Here is a 19,901-nt window from a genome sequence, read left to right on the forward strand (position 1 = left end):
TGAGGAGTCTGGCTTAGCTATGGCAGGCTTCCTGGGATCCAGGCACCCCTTCACGTCCTCCAGGCCCCCAAAACACACTTTGTTACTTATGGCATGGAGCAGATCTCGCACTGATGTCTCTTTATAGGTCTGGAACCACCTCAGATCTGTGGACAAATTGGTTGTTCAGAGGAGTCCTCGCTGGGTTCCCTCAACCACCCCCCATGCCCACTCCAAGCAGGGCCTCTACCTCTACCTTCCTGAAGAGTAGAAGGGGTGTGCTGGTGCCTGTTGTCTTGGACTATCATGTGGCCTCTCACCTTCAGTGCAGTCACCCAGCAGACTCTGATCAGGTTCCTTCTCCAGCCAGTTACTGATATCTTAGGAAATCATCAGAAATGGATATGGTCCACTGTGCTGCACTAGCTGGCATTTGTTACATTGTATTATCCAAGAACAGCTATTAACCAAGTCTGGAAAAGGTAATTGGACATTCAACCTACCCATCTGATCATTACATAACCATGGCCTGTTTTTGGCAATGTCATTCAGAGCTCCAACACAAAAACAGGCTGACACTCAAACCTGTGAGCAGCTTAGACAAAGCTCAATGATTCAGTTGGTTAGAGAGAGAGAGAGACAGACAGACAGAGATAGACAACTCCTGAGTGCCTACTTAGCCTGCAAACACCTTAGAAACATTTTAGAAAATATTTTAGAAACATTTTAGAAAAATGGAGCAGAAAATATACCGTGTAACCATGACCCTTTATCCACCACCTTTCCCTTTGTACTGTGGTTTACATCTGTGATACACAAAAACTGGTCCTCTGTGAGTTTTGATATCTGATATCTGACATTTACCTCAGGGTTTGTCTCAGTGTTGCATATTCTGTGCAATGGGATGATTGTAGGCCATGAATTTACATTCTACTTTTAGGAACACAAAACCACTGTCCTGAAAACCTAAGTGCCTCTTGTCCATTCAATTCCACTACCCCCCATTCATCCCATCCTTCTCACCCTGTCTATTCCTTCCTCCTGCCCCTTGTCTATCCAATTTCTGTCCTGATTGTCCTTCTTGTCCCTAGTACAGCCAATTTCAGAACTCAGCTCTCAGAGATGGGGAGGGTCTGCTGGAGAACTAGATCTGTGGAGGCAGGTTGGCAAGATGATGACCAAGTCCCAGTGGTCCAGGATTGGCCCCTCCCCCAGGCCACAGACCCACACACCTCCTATACACACACAACCCCATAGACACACATGTGCCTATGTTAACCAGTTTCACAGCCCACTGTAAGAATGAATAATTGTGCACTCCCATGTATATAGTACATAAAGGCTTTGTGTGACCACACAGGAAATCCCAACAACTACTTACTGTAGTAGTGTAGGGTTGCCCGCACTGAGCTGTTGTTTGTTTGAACCAACGTCTGGTTGGGAGAGTGTTCCACACGGAAGGTCTGCTGAGCCCAGGGGTCCCTGGTGAGCAGAAGGCTTGTATACTGCCTCACCATCTCCCTGGATGCTGGCACAACATCGGCATCAAACACACACAGGGTTGCTAGCACAGTACCCTGTGGGATGCAGGAATGCAAGTAAGAGCAGTCACATGAACTCAAGCCTGGGGCTTTACCACTCAAATTCAACTGCTTCACTTCAGGATCGCTTTTTTTAGTGGTTGATTGGAAATTAAGAATTATACTCTAGGGGCTGGGAAGCTTGGCTCAGTGGTAGAGCGCTTGCCTTGCATTTCTGAGGCACTGGGTTTGATTCCTAAGTACCACATAAGAAAAAAGAAAAAAGCCGGAAGTGGCTCTGTGGCTCAAGTGGTAGAATGCCAGCCTTGAGCTGAAGAGCTGAGGGTCAAAGCCCAGGCCCAGGGTTCAGCTTCCATGACTGGAACAAAAAAAACAAAAAAGAATTTTATTCTCTTTCCTGGCTTCAAATCAGGATCCTCAGATCTCAGCCTCCTGAGATGCTAGGATAACTGGTGGCATCAGCCAACAGTGTCCAGCGAAAAGGTCTTTTGAGCCAAGCCAAAAGAGACCTTGTTCCTTGATGGCTTCCCGTGCAGACACTTATTTGCCTCAGATGTAATTTCCTCCAGCCCTACTATCTAGCAAACTGCATCTTGGACACCCAGAGAAACAGGCCATACCCATGGCTTTCCATTCCCATTGTGCCCACCAGTGAGGGAGCCTGCAGTAAGGCCTGATGTCCAGCAGGAGGTGATCACACCCAATCAGCAGCACAGACATCTTGTTTTTGGGGTCTCACTCAGTACCCTTCTCTTTGTGAGCCCCATAGGCTTTCCAATAGAAGCCTTGCTGCCTGCAGAAATGGGCTGCTCTCCTGGTAGGTGACACTCCAGCTAGGCATCACTTCACAGTCCAGCAGCAGCACAGGTTAGCAAAGGTTCTGTGCCCAGCCATGATTGGTGCAATAGAGGCTGAGCACTGAGAGATGATGTCTGCTGGCAAGTGGACCACTTGCAGACATCAAGGCAGATGATTTCACCAGTGCACAGCCACAGGCTCAAATAGACCAAGGAGTAGCATGAATATAGAATGGCACGTTGGTGGTCACACCTGTAATGCTGGCTCCTCGGGAGGCTGAGAGCCCAGGATCTCAATTCAAAGTCAGCCTGGGCAGAAAAGTCCAGGAGACTCAGCACCAATTAACTAGCAAAATAGTTGGATGTGGAGCTGTGACTCAAGTGGTAGAGCACCAGCCTTGAGTGGAGAAGCTCTAGGATACCACTCAGGCCGATTGCAATCCCTCGACCAGCACACACACACACACACACACACACACAGACACACACACTCATGAGAGAGAGACAGAGAAAGAGAGAGAGAAGACAGATAGACACAAAGACAGACAGACAGACAGACAGACAGACAGACAGACTGATAGGCAAACCTCTTTCCGTTTGAACTCTACCACTGCACTGGTGGAATCCACACCAGCAGGCAAGGTGGGCGGTGAGTCATCCTCATCATAGATATTCACAGGAAAGTGCACCCTGACCTTCTCCTCATGTGTGCCTGAGTGCACCATGCACTCAGCCAGCAGCTCATACTTCTCCTGCTGCTCACGGTCCAGGCTCCAGCGCACACTCAACTCCATGCTGTCCATTGTGCACTGGAAGGGCAGGTTCTCACCTGCTACAGAGCAAAGGGACACCACATGACACTGGGACGAGATAAGTGCCTTTCTTGGGGGCCCTGTCCTAGCTCCCATAGGGAAGGGGAGAAGGGCATTATAGCCAAGCCAGGCTTGTTTGTTTTTGTCAATGATGGGACTTGAACTCAGAGCCTGGGTGCTGTCCCTGACCTTTTTGATGCTTAAGGCTAGTGCTCTTCTACTTGAGTCACAGCTCCACTTCCAGTTTTCTGGTGGTTCACTGGAGATAAGAGTTTCACAGACTTTCCTGCTCCAGCTGCCTTTGAACTTCAATTCACAGATCTCAGCCTCCTCAGTAGCTAACATTACAGGTGTGAGTCACCAGCACATGGCTCAAACTAGGTTTTTGTGTGTACTCGGACTTGAACTCAGGGCCTTATGCTCTTGCTTGACTTCTTTGTTCAAAACTTGTGTCCCTTGATCCCTAGTCTCATCTCAGCCCACTCAGGGCTCTCCAGAAGCTTCTGGAGAGCTCTACTACTTGAGCAATATTTCCACTTCTGTTTTTTGAATTTGTGTTTGGGGATTTTTTTGTGTGCTGGTAAGTTGCATATACATCTTGTGGACTTTCCTGCCTAGGCTGGCTTTAAATCACGATCCTCAGATCTCAGACTCCTCTCTAGCCAGGGTTATATAACAGAGTGTGCACCAGAGCTCTGCTCCAAGCCAAACTGATGCTTATTTGCCTCTTGCCTTTTCGCTCCTACTCATGTCCATGAGGCAGTCAGAAGACCCAAGTACATTTACTTCCCCTCTGACAATCCCCTCTTCACTTCTGCCCTCCATCCTCCATCAAGATAGGGGAGTAGGAGGGGGTGTTGTGCACAGCTGTGGCTCAGCTCAGCTAAAGCAGCAAGGCACAGAGTCAACTGTAGACATTCATTAGTAATAACAATAAACCACAGCAGCAATATTTTAAATTATAGAAATAAGATTTTCTCATTTTAGAAAAATGTGATAAAGGCATGGTTCAGCCAAGTGCTGTGGCTCATGCCTGTAATCCTTGCTACCTTAATAGGCTGAGTTAATAGGATCATAGTTTAAAGCTTCTGTGAACAGGAAGAGTTTGTGAGACTTTTATCTCCAATTAAGCACTGAAAAGCTGTGACTCATGTGGTAGAGCACCAGCCTTGAGCAATAAAGCTCAGGCTCATGTCCCAGTACTGGCCCACAAAGACAATGATTTAAAACAGAATTTATGTTAGCTGAAGGGGCAGCCTGCCATGCATTTGTTGCCTAGCTCTGGCTCAGCACTATGCACCTAGCCCTGGTGGAGGAGAGCACCATGACAGTCTCTCCCCAGCACTGGATAGTGAACACATCATCACATGTGTGTGTACTGACTACTTGCCCTGAAGCCTCAAAGACTCCAATAAGCCAAGTACCCGAGCTTCCTGCCCCTGTGTCCCTTGGCCTCTAGTCTCTGCCACTCAGGGCTTTCTAGAAGCTTCTGCCTCTCTCCCTGTTTTCACTCTATATTTCTGATCCTGACCCTGCCTCGTAGAGATCTCTGCTGTCAGCAACACAGGGTCCTACAATAGTACCCTCTAAGGAGCTACCTATACCCTCCTGGCCCCAATTCATCTCTATTCAGTACCACCTGCCCTAACCATTCAAGCAAATACAGCATTCTCCACCACTCTCCAGACCCCAGAACCCTGGATTCTCTTCCCACTTCACTACTTCTAGAAGCTACTTGATTTCCTTGACAGAGTAGTGAGCTCTAGCCCCCAGAGAAATAGAAGTCAAGGCAGGTGAGATACCAGACTCTGCTCCCATTTGCATTCTTGGTTCCTGGAATCAAACTTGACCTGTGACGGGGCCCCAGTGATCTATGTGCAATATTAAACAGTAGTGAAAAATAAAGCAGATGACTCACACTTAAAGGGTAGTGCACAGTGCTGAACTGGACATGTGACCGATACACAAAGGCCAACACTCACCTTCCAGGAGCCTGTAGGACACGCTGATGTTGGGGCAGAGGTATTGGACAGGCAGACGGCAGAACTGGTGAAAAGTTCCAGAAGGCCTGTTCTCCCGGATGCGGAAGGAGAGGCCTGTCTCTGGGAAGCATAGCTCCTGGGCTGTGAGGGAACTACAAGGTGGGAAGGAGGCATTGATGAAGGAGAAGTACACACGGGCACAGGTGGGCCACTGGCACCCCTCCTCATGCATGGGTAAGGATGACAGAAAGATCTGGAGGAAGACAGTCAACAGAGGGACGCCACCATCTGCAGAGGACAAGAGAGAAGAAGGCCGACACCTGGGGGTAGCCATCACACCTGTCAGGGCCTGGGGAGGAGTACTGACACTCCAGGAGGGGCTGGATCCTCCCAACTCCCCATGCTCCCCATGTACACCTCTCGTTAGCCAGGCCTCAGTTCAAATGGTCTCCCTTCAGTGAGGAGACCAAATATGGTGCCCAGAGTCCCTCTCCAATTCTGTGGATGGTCACCATCGGTGGTGCTTTTATAGCCTGTTCTGTGTCCCCTTTTCAGCAGCTCTCCTAGATGGGCTGGTCATAGACTGCCTTCCCTCAGCATCTAGAGGAGGAATTTCTAGTAACTTCTATCACCGATAACACAGCAACTTCAGAAAGGGCTGGGAATGGCACTCTCTGCAGCTCCTTGGTGCCTCCCAGCTTCTTGGTCATTGGTTCACTATATGGTATGGCTACAGTGCCCCTTGTTGCTATTAGGAAGTATTCTCTGTGTGTGTGTGTGTGTGTGTGTGTGTGTGTGTGTGTGTGTGTGTGTGTGTGTGCTTGCGCGCGTGCGTGCGTGTGTGTGTGCCAGCATGCGTGCACACCAATCATTGAACTTGAGACATAGGTGCTGTGCCTGAGCCTCTTTTCCTAAAGAAAAACACTCTACCACTTGAGCCACAGCTCCATTTTCAGCTTTTTTGGTGATTAATTGGAGAACTGTCTCACAAACTTTGCTGCCTGGCCTGGCTTCCAACTGTGATCCTCAGATATCAGCCCCCAGAATAGCTGGGATTGTGGCATGAACCATTGGTATCTATCGGGCTTCACCACTAGTCAATTTTTTTTCTCCAAGCTTTCCCTGTCAAATCACTACATAGCCTCTTTTTTTTTTTTAAAGAAATGAATGGTTATTGTTATCATATAGGGGATACATAGAGGGATTGCAGTTCCATTAGTCAGGTAGAGTACATTTCTTTTTGGACAGTGTCATTCCTTTCCTCGCACTCTCTCCCAGCTTTTCCTTCCCATTTTCACCCACAATTTTAATAGCTCATTTTTCATAGTGTCCAGTGAGTGCCCTGCTCTGTGCTCACCCTTTGTCCCTTCATTTCTGTACCTCCCCTGTTAAGAGCCAAAAAGGATTTCTTTGGCCTTCTGAGGGAAGACAGGCCTACAGTAAATTCTATCCCATGCCCACTGCCCAATTTCAGGGATCCTGATGCCTCAGCTCCCCACAGGGACATAGAAGAAAGGGCCTGGTGACAAAGGCATGATGAAAGGGAGACACAGAGGAGCTAAAATTGCACAAACTATGTTTCCTTGGAGCTGTCCTGAGACCCCTCTGCACCTCAGAACCCTGGATGCATTTGACAGACACATTGGTGGTCACAGTGCCCTGGCCTGGGCTATACACAGCACACACCTGCTTCTTGACCATGAGCAGGAGCTGACGGCCAGAAGACACCATGTCATGGCTTTGCCTCTGCCTCGAACCGTGGCCCTGCATGGCTGGCACTTCCTTCGACTCCACTCCCTTGTAGCCAATCCCGGCCAGGCCTGTGTACCTGCCCTTTTCTCTCAACCTGATCAGTTCAGAATAAATGGCCTCTGCTCCAGAATTGACAAGCCCATCAACCTATAACATCCTCAACTCACATCATCACCAGCTGCCTCCCAAGGTGCCAGCACTCCCAAATTCCTGGCTCCCTTCCTTAGGCAGATACAAAAGTAACCAGATGGCCTGGCCTCTGACTCTCATGACTGCCATGCCTCCAGGCTTCAGGAAGGAAATGTTGCAGGGGTGGGGATAGGATGTGGCCATCCCCTTACTTTGGATGCGGAGTTTCTCCCAGGAGCTGTGATCCAGGCTCTGGATGAGGTACAGAAGGCCAGTGTTCTCTTGGATCCCAATCCAGTCATTCTCATGCAGCTGCTTGTGGTAGGCCCCATAGAGATGTTGGCCCAGGTGGTAGCTGGGCACCTCACTGGGTGTGTCCAGAAGGGCTTGGATGTAGAGCAGGGGCATGCCAGCTGGCTGGTCCACATATAGCTGCTCCCAGTAAACATCTCTAGAGAAGTAGAGGCCTAGAGGGGCTGGGGAGGCAGGGAAGTATGACAGGGAGGGTAAGACATTGGCTTATTTGAAGACCAAATTGTCATTAACTTAAAATTCCAACCTGGGTGTCGAGGACTCCTGCCTGATATCTTAGCTACTGAGGAGGCTGAGATCAGAGGACTGCAATTCTATGTCAGCCCAGGCAGGAAAGTGTGAGAGATTATATCCAATTAACCAGAAAATAGTAGAAGTAGACCATAAAGTGAAAACAATATTTTTCTTTGTTATAAAAGCAAACAAAAACCCTAGAAGTACAACTGTTGCTCAAGTAGCAGAATGGAAGCCTTGAGCACAAAAATCCTAGGCTGCTGCATGCTGGTGGCTCATGCCTATAATCCTAGGTACTCAGGAGGCTGAGAACTGAGGATTCAATTCTAAGCCAGCCCAGCAGGAAAGTCCATGAGGCTCTTATCTCCAGTTAAACTAGAAAGCCAGAAGTAGTAATGTGGGTTAAGTGATAGATTATAAACTTGAAGAGAACAGCTCAATGCCCAGGCCCTGACTTAAAGCCACTATGACAGACCAAAAAACAAGATTTTCACAGACTTTGCTGCCCTAGCTGGCTTCAAATTGCAATCCTCAGATATCAGCTTCCTGGGCTAGGATTGTAGGCCTCTCAGCTAATTAAAAAGAAGTGGGGGTGGAGGGAAGTGTAACAATAAAAGTCCTTTAAACCTGTCTGGTGTGTGGAGGGTGGAGGAGTAAATAGGTGTCTGTTTGACTGAGGCAAAGCAAGTTAGGAAATATTTGGGGTCCAAATGTGAGGTGTATCTTGAGGGAAAATGCACAGACAGCGGGACAGGGAAGCCATCCTGGAAAGGCCAGCCATACAGAGGGGAGCAGAAACTGCTTGGTACTAGTAAGCCTGGGCATAGTCCAAGGATGGGGGAATGACATCCATGGAGAGCCCCTTCCCTAGAAGAACTCTGTATGGAAGGATCTAGAAACATCTAGAAAAGGTTTGAGGTTAGAGGGGCAGAGCCAGCACCTCTTGGAACCACCTGGAGTATCACACTGGATAGACGGCTACCAGGAGACCAGAAACTCTCAAGCCTGGGGAGACCCTGGGTAGGGGGACCTCTGGGGAGGGCAGATCCCTGAGTAGGGGGAATGCTGAGGAGAGCTCATCTCTGGGAAAGGGGGCTGTTTGTGAGTTGACTTGTGATCAAGTGAGGTGGGAGGAGAGAGACATTGCCCCTTCTAGGATGCCCTTCCACAGCTGCAGGTTAACCACAGGTGCTCAGGGCAAGAGAAGGGCAGGCTGGGCCTTCAGGATGGAGGGGCTGTGTAGAGGTCTGGTGACCCTTTTCTGAGGTAGGGGGTAGGGAGGGAAGGAAAGTCATTTGCTATGATAAGGGGAGGGGCAAAGAAAGGGGCAGGGGAAGGGGAGAGGGGAAGAGGAGAAAACCAAGACAGGGAGAGGGAAGGAGAGGTAAATGAGAAAAGGATGGGGGGAGGGAGAGGTAAAGGAACTGGGAAGGGAGAAGGGAAGGGAGAGGTGAGGAGAGAGGGAACAAGAAAATGAAGAGGAGCTGGTAAGAGGTAGAGAGAGGAGGCAAGAGGAAGTGGAGGGTAGGGGAGAGCGTGGGGAGGGGAAGAAGAGGGGCAAGAGAGACCGAAGAGGGGGAGAGGGAGGCGGAGTAAGAGGTTAAGGGAATTGGGAGGAGGGGAGCCTAGGGAGAAAAGGCAATGGGAGGAGGAAAGAGGGGAAGGGAAGAGGAGGAGGAGGAAAAGAGTCCAATGCTAGTGCCAAACCATGGCATTAGGTGATGCCAGAGGTCTCACTTTCCAGAATACCCAGGAGGTGGCCAGCTGCTCTGTTTCCAAAGCTCTACGTGGTGGCACCAGAGTGCTCATATTCTCCAAATCCGTGCTATCCACTGGGAGGTATGCCCACAGATTGTAGGGAGGTGTCCCCAGAGACTTCGTCTCTTACAATACCGTGCTGTCAACCAGGTGACAATTCCCCACTTTGAATGTGGGGGCGCCAAAGAGTTCACTGCCCACCATTCCCAGAGGATGGCCAGTTCCTCTGCCTGCAAATCTCCACAGGTGGAACTCCAAAGAGACCTCACTTCCCACAATGCAGTGCTGTAGGTTGGGTGCTATGCCCACACATCTCCATGGGATGTCAGCACAGTGGACATTTCTCGCAATTCCCAGCGTGTGGCCAGGTGCTATGCTCACACATCTCCACGGGATGGCATCAGACTGCTCACTTCCCAGAAAACCCTTCTAACTGCCCAGTGCTATTCCCATAAATCTCCACAGGGTGGCATCAGAGAGCTCACTTCCCACAATGCCCTGCTGACTGCCCAGTGCTGTGTCCTCACATTTCCCCGGGGTTACACCAGAGACAGCATTTTGAAAACTGCTGGGCCAAGACAGCTCACTTCACACAATACCTACTGGTCAGCCAGCTGCTCTGCCTGCAAATTTCCATTTGGTAGAGTTCCACAGAAAGCTCAGTTTCTGAATGCTGTGCAATCACGTGGATGGTAAGCTGACATTTCTCTATGGGGTGGCTGCAGAGAGGTCATTTCCCACAAAACCAGCTGATGGCCAGGAGCTATGCTCAAACCACCACATGGAGTGGTACCAGAGAGCTCACTTCCACAGTGCCCTGCTGACAGCCCAGTGCTATGCCCTTGCATCTTTATGACATGGCACCAGCAAGCTCATTTCTCGGAATGCTTTGGTGTCGACCAGTGCTAGTGCAGAACCAGTATTCAGTGGTGCCAAAGAACTCACATCCCACAATGCCCAGCAGGTTTCCAGGTGCTCTGCCTGCAAATATCCATGGGGTGGCACTTTAGAGATTATTTCCCACTATTCTGAGTTGACAACCCGGGAATAGTGCCAAAACTTTGCATTCAGTGGTGGCAGAGAACTCAATTCCTACAATGCCCTACTGAGAACCAGTGCTATGGCCGTCCATCTTTATGGGATGGCACCAGAGAGCTCATTTCCCACAATGCTTTGCTGTTGGCCAGTGCTAGTGCTGCACAATAGCATTAGGTAGCACCTTGAGCTTACTTCCCAGAATGCCCAGTGGGCGACTTGCTGCTCTGTCTGCAAATTCCTCCGGGTAGCACAGAGAGGTCACTTCCCACAATGCTGTGCAATCGGTTGGGTGGGCATTGTAAGCGTTATTGGAAGTGAGTTCTCTGGTGCGGTCCCATAAAGGTGGGCGGCCATTGTACTGGGCTCTCAGTAGGGCATTGTGGGCTGTGAGCTCTCTGGTGCCGCCCCATAAAGATGTAAGGACATAGCACTGGGCTGTCAGCCAGGGCACTGTCGGAAGTGAGCTCTCTGGTTTTCACTCCATGTGGTGGTTTGAGCATAGCTCCTGTCCACCAGCTGGTTTTGTGGGAAATGACCTCTCTGCAGCCACCCCATAGAGAAATGTCAGCATACCATCCAAGCTACTGCACAGCATTGTGTGAAATATATATATAATATGTGTGAGTATAACATGACATTGTTGGAAATTGGCACTATTATTCATGCTTAAACACTAGTATTTGCCCCAAAGGCTGAATCAGCATGGAAAAATCAGAGTGAATTTATTTATAGAGAATTATGTTGTTAGTGAATTTTAGATGAATAATTACCTCAAAACTCAATTCTCTTCTCCATTGATTCCTTATATTTTCTTCACCTTTTTTTCAAAATATTTCCCATTTATCTGTAAGTATGCTTTAGTTCACACAGTGGAATGATAAAATTCTTCTAATGGAAGAGACATACTCTTCTGATTGTGTCCATGTTTCAGAGGGAGTTGTGAATCTGAAATGGTTGAATAGTGTCAGTTTAAGTCCTATAGGGTTGGGAAAGTCGGTCAGTGGTAGAGTGCTCTCCTTGCATTCATGAGGCCCTCCATTTGATTCCTCAGCACTACATTAGCCACCACGTGGAGACATGTGGGTATAGCACTGGGCCTTTAGCAGGGTATTGTGGGAACTAACCTCCTTGGCACCACCCTATGGAGATGTGCAGGAAAAGCACTGGCACAGCGACTGAGTATTGTGGAATACGAGGTCTCCGGTGATACCCCATGGAGATGTGTGGTCATAGGAACATGCTGATCTCATGGAATTGTGGGAAATGAGTTCTCTGTTGCCACATGTGGACATGTGCGGTCATAGGACTGGGTTGTCAGCAGGGCATTGTGGGAAGTGAGTGCTCTGATGCCCCCCTCCCGAAGATGTGCAATCATAAGACTGGGCCAACGGCATGGCATTGTGGGAAGTTAGCTCTCTGCCACAACTCCATAGAGATACCCTGGCAAACCACCTGACCATCAGCAGGACAGTTTGGAAGTGAACTTTCTGTTGCCACCACATGGACACATGCAGGTAGAGCACTGGACTTTAAGCAGTGCATTGTGGGAACTTATCTCTCTGATGGCACCCAGAGAATATACTGGGTCTAACACTGGGCCATTGGCATGGCATTGTCAGAAATGAAGCTTCTGGTGCAACTACATGGAGATATGCAGGCAAACCACCTGGCTGTCAGCAGGGCAGGTGGGAAGTGAGCTCTCTGGTGCCAAGATGCACGCATAATATCCCAGTGCTCACTGAGAGTTGTAAGATGTGAGTTATCTGTGATTACCCAGAGATGTTTGGCATAGAACCAGGCCATAATCAGTGTACTGTAGGAAATGAGCTCTCTGGTGCCATCACATGAAGATGTGCAGGGATAAAATAGGGCTCTCCTATGAGTATGTTGGGGAGTGAACTCTCTAGTGCGAAACCATGGAGATGTGCGATGATAGCACCCAACTGGCTGCCAGGCACTTTGGAGAGTCAGCTCTCATGAACCATCCTGTGGAAATGCGTGCGTCAAGTGTCAGGATCTCAACACTGCATTGTGGGAAATGTGCTCTCTGGTGCAACTCCATAGCAAAATGCAAGAATACTTCTCAGCTGTCTGCAGGGCATTATGGAAAATCCGTTTTCTGTTGACATAATGTGGAGATATGGGGGAAGAGCACTGTGTCCCTTGCTGGGCGTTGTTGGAAACGAGCTCTCGGGCTTCTGATGTGTGGCACAAGAGGAAACACATCTCAAAACCTTCTCACATTTAATTTGCTTTCACCAATCTTTACCTGGTAATCCCATCTGAATGTGCACTGGTGGCTCATGACTGTAACCCAAATACCCAGGATTCTGAGATATGAGGATCTAGATTTGACAACCAACACTGGTTAATAACAACAACAACAACAACAATAAAAATAATCTGAGACCACAACATTGAATTCACCACACAGAGCATGAAAGTGGATCTGTGAAATAAATGCTAGCAGCCAGGGAGGCACTCAGCTGCAGCCCCAGAAGCAGTCTCCAGAAGAAAAAAAAAAAAAAAAAAGGAAAGAAGAAAGAAGAAAACTATTCCCTAAATCTGTGGCGCCACCCAGTGGAACATTGGGCGCACAACTATCTAGCAGAAGATTGGCATACTAGGAACTGAGATCTCTAGTGCAGCCCTGTGGTAACCCGAGGAATTCCCCTGCATGCAGTAGATCTCTGCTGCCACCCAGTAAAATTTGCATGCAAAACATGCTGCCGGCCAATAAGAATTTTGGGCATTCAACTCTTTAGTACCACTGTGTGGACAAGAGGGGAAGTGTGTTGTTTTCTGCAAGCTATGGTGCACACAGTGGATATTTTTTAATGTTTTTTATTGTGGAAATACTGTACAGACCGGTTAGAGTTACATGAGCAAGGTAATGAGTACATTTCTTTTCCAGCATCTTTGCCTCCTCCTTTGTTTTCCCATACCTTCCCTTCCCTCCCACCTCCACAACTACAGTCCTCACCCCGCCCTGGCCTAAATTGTAAACTTTGTTTTCAACATAGTGTCTTGTACATTTCATTGTTACAATGGTTCAAACTCTAACACTATTTAAACAATTTTTTCCCTTCCCTTCCCTAAATTAGACCAGCATCAGTGAAAATAGGGGTTATAACTTGGGGAGGAACATACAAAGAAACAAAAAAAAATCACATGGCACTTTATAAGTACATTAAAACCAGCAAGAAACAGAAAACCAAATGTGTCTCTATCTTCGGGTTCATTTCACTTAACATCATCTTATATATGGTCATATGTACATAGTTTTTTAAATTTTCTACTTGTCTCAGACATATACTAGTTATTACAAATAAGGGAAACCATGGGACCTATGTTTCTTTGGGCCTGGCTTATTTCACTTAATATAATTTTTTCCAAGTCCTATCATATCCAAGTCCATTTCCTAACAAATGGGGCAATGTCATTCTTTCTGATGGAGGCATGGAATTCTATTTGTATATATACCACATTTTCTTGATCTATTCATCATCGTGGTGGGTTCCATTTCTTAGCTATGGTAAATAATGCTGCAATAAACATAGTCTTGTTTGTGGTCATTTGGGTAAATGCCCAAAAGTGGGATTGCTGGCTCATAGGGGAGCTCTATGTGGAGTCTTTTGAGGAACCTCCATACTGCTTCCCAAAGTGTTTGAACAAGTTTACACTCCCATCCACAATGCAGTATGGTTCCTTTCCGTACACATCCCTTCCAGCATCTGTTGTTTAATTAGAGGTCTTCATTATAACCATTCTAACAGGGGTGAGGTAGATTCTCTATGTTGTTTTGATTTATAACTCTTTTATGGCTAGAGAGGTTGAGCATTTGTTCATGTGTCTATAGGCCATTCTTATTTTCTCTTCAGAGAAGTTTCTCTTTAGGTCTTTTGTCCACTTATTGATCAGGCAGTTTGTTGGAAGGGATTTAATTTTTTGAGGTCTACGTATATTTTAGATATGAGACCCTTATCCCTTGGATGGCTAGTGAAGGTACTCTCCGGGTCCTTGGGCATTCTACTAATATTGCTAGGTATGTGCTTTGCCATGCAGAAGCTCTGCAACATCATGCAATCCTAATCATCCAAACTTTCTTTAATTTGTTGTGTTTCTCAGTCTCTATTAAGAAAATTTTGGCCTGTGCCAAAGAGACCTATGGTTTACCTATTTTGTCCTGTAATGTTTTTAGGGTGTTTTCTTTGAATCCAAGGTCTTTGATTCATTTGGAGTTGATTCTGGTGCAGGGTGATATATAAAGTTCTAGCTTTAGTTTTCTACAAATGAGTATCCAATTTTATCATCACCATTTACTGAAGAGGCTGTCTTTCTTCCATTCTAATTTTTTAGCTCCCTCATCAAAGATTAGATGGCTATAGATCTGTGGGTTCATGTCTGGGTTTTCAATTCTAGTCCATTGGTCCTGAGTCTCTTCTTGTACCAGTACCAAGATGTTTTGATTACTATGGCTTTACAGAACAGTTTGAAATTTGGTATTGATACTCCAGCACTGTTCTTTCTGTTAAGGATCATTTTTGTCATTCGGGATCTTTTATTGTTCCATATGAATTTTTGGATTGCCTCTTCTATTTCCTTGAAGAATGAGGTAGGAATATTGATAGGTATCGCATTGAATTTGTAGATAGCCTTGGGAAGTATTGCCATCGTGAAAATCACGATGTTGATCTTTCCAATCCAGGAGCCTGGGAAGTTTTTCCACTTTCTAAGTTCAGTTTTGATTTCCTTTTTCACACTTTTGAAGTTTCATCATCGAAGTCCTTCACTTCTGTGGTTAATTCCTAAGTATTTTATTTTTGTGGGACTATTACAAATGGACTTGCTTTCCTGTTTTCATCCATGCTTTTCTCATTGTTGGCATACAGAAAAGCCATTGATTTTTGAGGGTTAATTTTATACCCTGCTCCTTTGCCAAAGTTTTGAATCAGCTTGAGGAATTTGGGAGTGGAGTCCATGGGATTCTTTAAATACAAGATTATATCATCTGCAAAGAGGGAGGGTTTTACTTCCTCTTTCCCTATTTGAATCCCTTTTATGTTTACATCTTGTCTTATTGTTGTAGCTAGGCATTCTAATACTAAATTCAAGAGAAGTGGAGAGAGTGGACCTCCTTGACCCTTTCCTGAATTCAGAGGAAATTGCTTTAGTTTTTCACCACTATGTATAATGCTGGCTGTAGGTTTGTCATATGCAGGGTTTATTGTATTGAGGAATGTTCTCTGGATTCCTAGTTTTTCCAGAACCTTCATCATAAAGGGATGTTGTATCTTGTCAAATGCTTTTTCTGCATCTATTGAGATAACCATGTGTTTCTTATCCTTGCTCTTGTTGATATGATGAATTTTATTAATTGATTTGTGTATATTAAACTAGCTTTGCATCCCTGAAATTAATCCTGTTTGATTATGGTGTATGATATTTTGGATGAATTGTTGAAGTCGATTGGCCAAAATTTTGTTGAGAAGTTTTGCATCAATGTTCATCAAAGAAATAGGCCTATAATTCTCTTTCATTGATGAGTCCCTGCCTGGTTTGGCAATGAGGGTTATGATGGCTTCATAGAATGACTTCGGTAGTGAGTATTTGTGTGAGCTCTGTTTGAAGGCCTTGTAGAATTCTGCTGTAAATTCATCAGGTCCTGGGCTTTTCTTAGATGGTAGGTCTTTTATTGCTGTTTCTATTTCAATGCTTGATATGGGCCTGTTAAGATGATTTAACTCATCTTGGTTTGGTTTTGTTATGTCTGTATTTGCTAGGAAAAGAACCATTTCTGCCAAGTTCTTGCTTGTTTCTGTAGTGATGGTTCCATTCTCATCTCTGAGTTCATTTTGGTGTGTTCTCTTCTTTTTCTGATAAAATTTGTTAAGGATCTGTCAATTTTGTTAATTTTTTCAAAGAACCAACTCTGTGTTTTGTTATTCTTTCTATGTTTTTTGGGGATTCTAATTCTTTTAATTCTGATTTAATTTTAATTATTTCATTACATTTACTGAATTGGGGTTTATCTTGCCGCTCTTTTTCAAGGAGGTTGAGAAATCTCATTAAATTGTTGGTGTCAGATCTCTCCAATTTGTTGATGTAGGAACCCGAGCTATAAACTTGCCTCTGAGTACTGCCGGCCTTTGTTGTGTCCCAGAAGAGGTGGTGTTTGGGTGTTCATTTTTGTTGAATATCATGAACATTTGAATTTCCTTTCTAAACTTCCCCATGATCCACTGGTGGCTCAACAGTGTGTTGTTCATCCTCCTTGTGTTACAGGACTTTCTTTGGTGGCTTTTGGTGTTGAGTTCTAATTTTATTCCTTGTGGTCTGAGAGAATGCAACGTGTAACTTCAATGTTTCTGAATTTGGACAAGTTTGCCTGGTGATGTAAAATGTGGTCTATTTTGGAAAATGCTCCGTGTGGTGCTGAGAAAAACGTGTGTTCTGATGCTGCTGGGTGAAATATATGGTAGATGTCTGCTAAATCCAGTTGATCTATACAGTTGCCTAGATTGCTATTTATCTGTTGAGTTTTTGCTGAGTTGATCTATCTAGTGGAGATAGTGGTGTGTTAAATTCCCCAACAGTTAATTTCTTTGGATCTATGTGAGATTTGCAGGAAAGTAGTGTTTCTGAGATAAATTTGTGTGCTCCATTGTTTGGCAAATATATATTTAGAATTGTAATATCCTCCTGAAGGAGAGATCCCCTAATTAGTTTGTAGTGACCTTCTTTATCTCTCCTCACTAATCTTAATTTGAACTCTATTTTAGCAGATAATAGGATTGCAACTCCCGCCTATTTATGGGGACAATTCGCTTGGGAGATATTTGTCCCAGCCTTTCACATTCAAAAAACGTTTGTTTTCGTGAGCAAGGTGTGACTCCTGAAGGCAGCAGATATAAGGATTTTGCTTTTTAACCCAACTAGACACTCTGTGTTTCTTAATTGGAGAGTTAAGTCCGTTAGTGGTGAGAGTTAGGACTGAGAGGTGTTTGGTAGTTCCTGCCATGTTATTCCCCTTCTTTGGGGTTGCGCGCGACAACTGGGCTCTTCCTATGGTTCTTGGATTCTCAGTTTGGATACAGTTTCTTGGCCTTTATTGTGTTCCTTAAGTATCTTTTGTAGGGCTGGACTGGTGGAGATATATTGCCTCAGTTTCTCTTTGCTATGGAATATTTGACCTTCAGTTATGAAGGAGAGCTTAGCTGGGTACAGTATTCTTGGTTGATAGTCGTTTGTCTTTAGGGCATGGCATACATCATTCCATCATCTTGTTTTAATTGACTCTGCCAAGAAATCTGAGGTGATTCTAATTGGTTTCCCTTTATAGGTGATTGATCTTTTCTTCCTGACCTCTTTAAGGATCTTTTCCTTGGTCTGAATTGATCCTGTGTGGATTATAATTTGATGGTGGGATGTCCTATTCTGGTCTGGTCAATTTGGGGTTCTAAAAGCTTCTTGTATCTGAATAGGCCTATCTTTTTGCATGTTTGGGAAGTTCTCCACTAGGATCCTGCTAAATTTCCTGGATCATTAACTTCTGTTTCTAGGTGCTTCTGTACACCCATTATCCTCAGCTTAGGCCTTATGATTGAAAGACCCCCGACTTTGGGTGTCCCCCAAGTCAGGACCTCCCTGCCCTAAGCACCAGTCAGATGACACCAGATGCAAAGGCAAGAGGGTTTTTATTTGGGCATGCCCAAGGCTCCCAGGTGCACGTGACCTCAAGATCCACAAGGTTCGGGTCACTCGCTGGGAGCCCCGAGCAGTCCCGGGGATGGTCCTTTTATGGGACTCCTCAGTCCGTTACAGTAGAGCCCGCTCTTTTTCAGCCAGTAAATCTAAAGTGTTACAACCTGGTCTGGACGCAGGCAGCCAGTCCTTTTAAAACAAATCATATGCTTTGGCTAATCACTGTTCGAGGGGGTCCCTCGGTGTACCTGCCGAGTTGTGTGTCTCCGGCCCTTGGTATGAGGAAGCAACCTTGCTCCAAGTCAGTGCCTGTCATTCGCTTACACCAGGGGGCTGACTGCGGGGTGGGATTAGTTAGTAGGGTGTGGGCTTATTGATTAACTGGTGAGGTTAGTTATCAAAGGGGAGTGTGGAGGTCATATAAGTTTCTTAGCAAAGCATGTTACAGAAGCCAGAAATAGCTTGGTTAGATACAAAACTCTGTTCCCCTACAAAGAGGCTAAGGGCCTGGTTGGTTGGGGAGGGGGCCTTTCATTCACCCATTTCTTTTCTTAGTGCCTCTAACCTTAGAGGCCGACGTTGTCCTTTTTTTTAATTTTTAACTACCAGTTTCCTGTTGTCTGAGGGCTTGATATTGTTGGGTCAAAACTAGGGCCTGTACTACCGATAGGCGGTCTTTAACAAATTGTATCAAGCGGTTTACAACACAAGGGCCTCAGGTAAGGACTAGTATAAGCACTATAAGTGGTCCCATCAGGGAGGACAATAGGGTAGTGAACCATGGAGACTTGTTTCATAATCCTTCATACCTGCTGAGACTCAAATTCCCGCATTCTTTTATCCAGCCTCTCTTTGAGTTTGTCTAGGGTCTCGATTATTACCCCTGTTTTGTTAGCGTAAAAACAACACTCTTCTTTTAAAGCTGCACATAGGCCCCCTTCCTTTAGAAAAAGCAAGTCTAACCCCCTCCGATTTGGGAGGACTACTTTGTCTAGGGAGCTTACGGAGTCTGTCAATGTCTGGACGGACTTTTCTAGGGTTCTCAGGTCTTCATTCATGGCTTGTTGGAGGACCATATATTGATCTGCCTTCATCAGGGCTGTGGTTCCTGTAGCGATTCCTGCTGTTATTCCTCCAAAACCCAAGAGCACAGCCAGTGTGAGGGTCACAGGTTCTCTTTTACTCCGATGAGTGGGGTTCTCGAAATACTGGAAGACAAAGTCATCGGGATGGTAGATGATGCGGGGCCAAAGCTGTACTAGTACACAATAATCCCTAGTTTGGTTAAAAACGGCTGCAGACACACACGGGGTGATTCCAGTGTTACAAGCCCAATAAAATCCATCGGGGGGGGGGGGCCAAGTAATAAGAGCCGAAGGTAATAACCTGGGTTAGATTACATAAGATTTTGTGGGATGGTGGTATGTTACCCAAACATATTCCATTCCCTGATACCTCTGGAAGGGTCAGCTGGTGGCTAGGTAGGGAGTTAGAGGTGATGGGAGGGCTGGTGTGGTTAGTAAAATTTGCAACCACAGCGATGCCTTCGTAGTAAGGTGGGCTGGAGGCTAAGCAAAGCCAACAGTCTTCAGTGCGGTCTGGGTCTGAATAGTTTAGGGCGGTATAGGCCCCTTTTACCAGGTTAATGAGCCTATCTCCTGTCCCAAGTGAGGCGGAGACGGTCAAGAACATAGAAGGAAGTGAAGAAACCATGGGTGCAGGGGAAGGAGTGGTCTTAAGTTTGGGGGCAGGAGGGGCCCTGTGGTCTGGTAAGACTGGATTGGGTCCGATGGGGAGGATAATTGAGGCTGTTCCTCTACGCAACCTAATTTGGAAGACTGCTCCCAAGTCAGGTCCAGTCAT

The 19,901-nt window shown here is 46.1% G+C and overlaps 1 protein-coding gene across 1 annotated transcript; it reads right to left on the bottom strand.

The window, feature by feature from the left end:
* Nucleotides 1-1,031: 1,031 nt before the first annotated feature.
* LOC138830007 (proto-oncogene tyrosine-protein kinase receptor Ret-like) lies at nucleotides 1,032-19,901 on the bottom strand. The gene is given in 8 exon segments (XM_070026479.1): nucleotides 1,032-1,129; nucleotides 1,361-1,556; nucleotides 2,905-3,146; nucleotides 5,112-5,399; nucleotides 7,205-7,468; nucleotides 10,527-10,729; nucleotides 19,002-19,296; nucleotides 19,469-19,901. Coding segments are annotated over 8 exon segments (2,019 nt in total).

Source organism: Dipodomys merriami, unplaced genomic scaffold, assembly GCF_024711535.1.
Source record: "Dipodomys merriami isolate MVZ:Mamm:240054 unplaced genomic scaffold, mDipMer1.0.p SCAF_18, whole genome shotgun sequence".
NCBI classification, from domain to species: Eukaryota; Metazoa; Chordata; class Mammalia; order Rodentia; family Heteromyidae; genus Dipodomys; species Dipodomys merriami.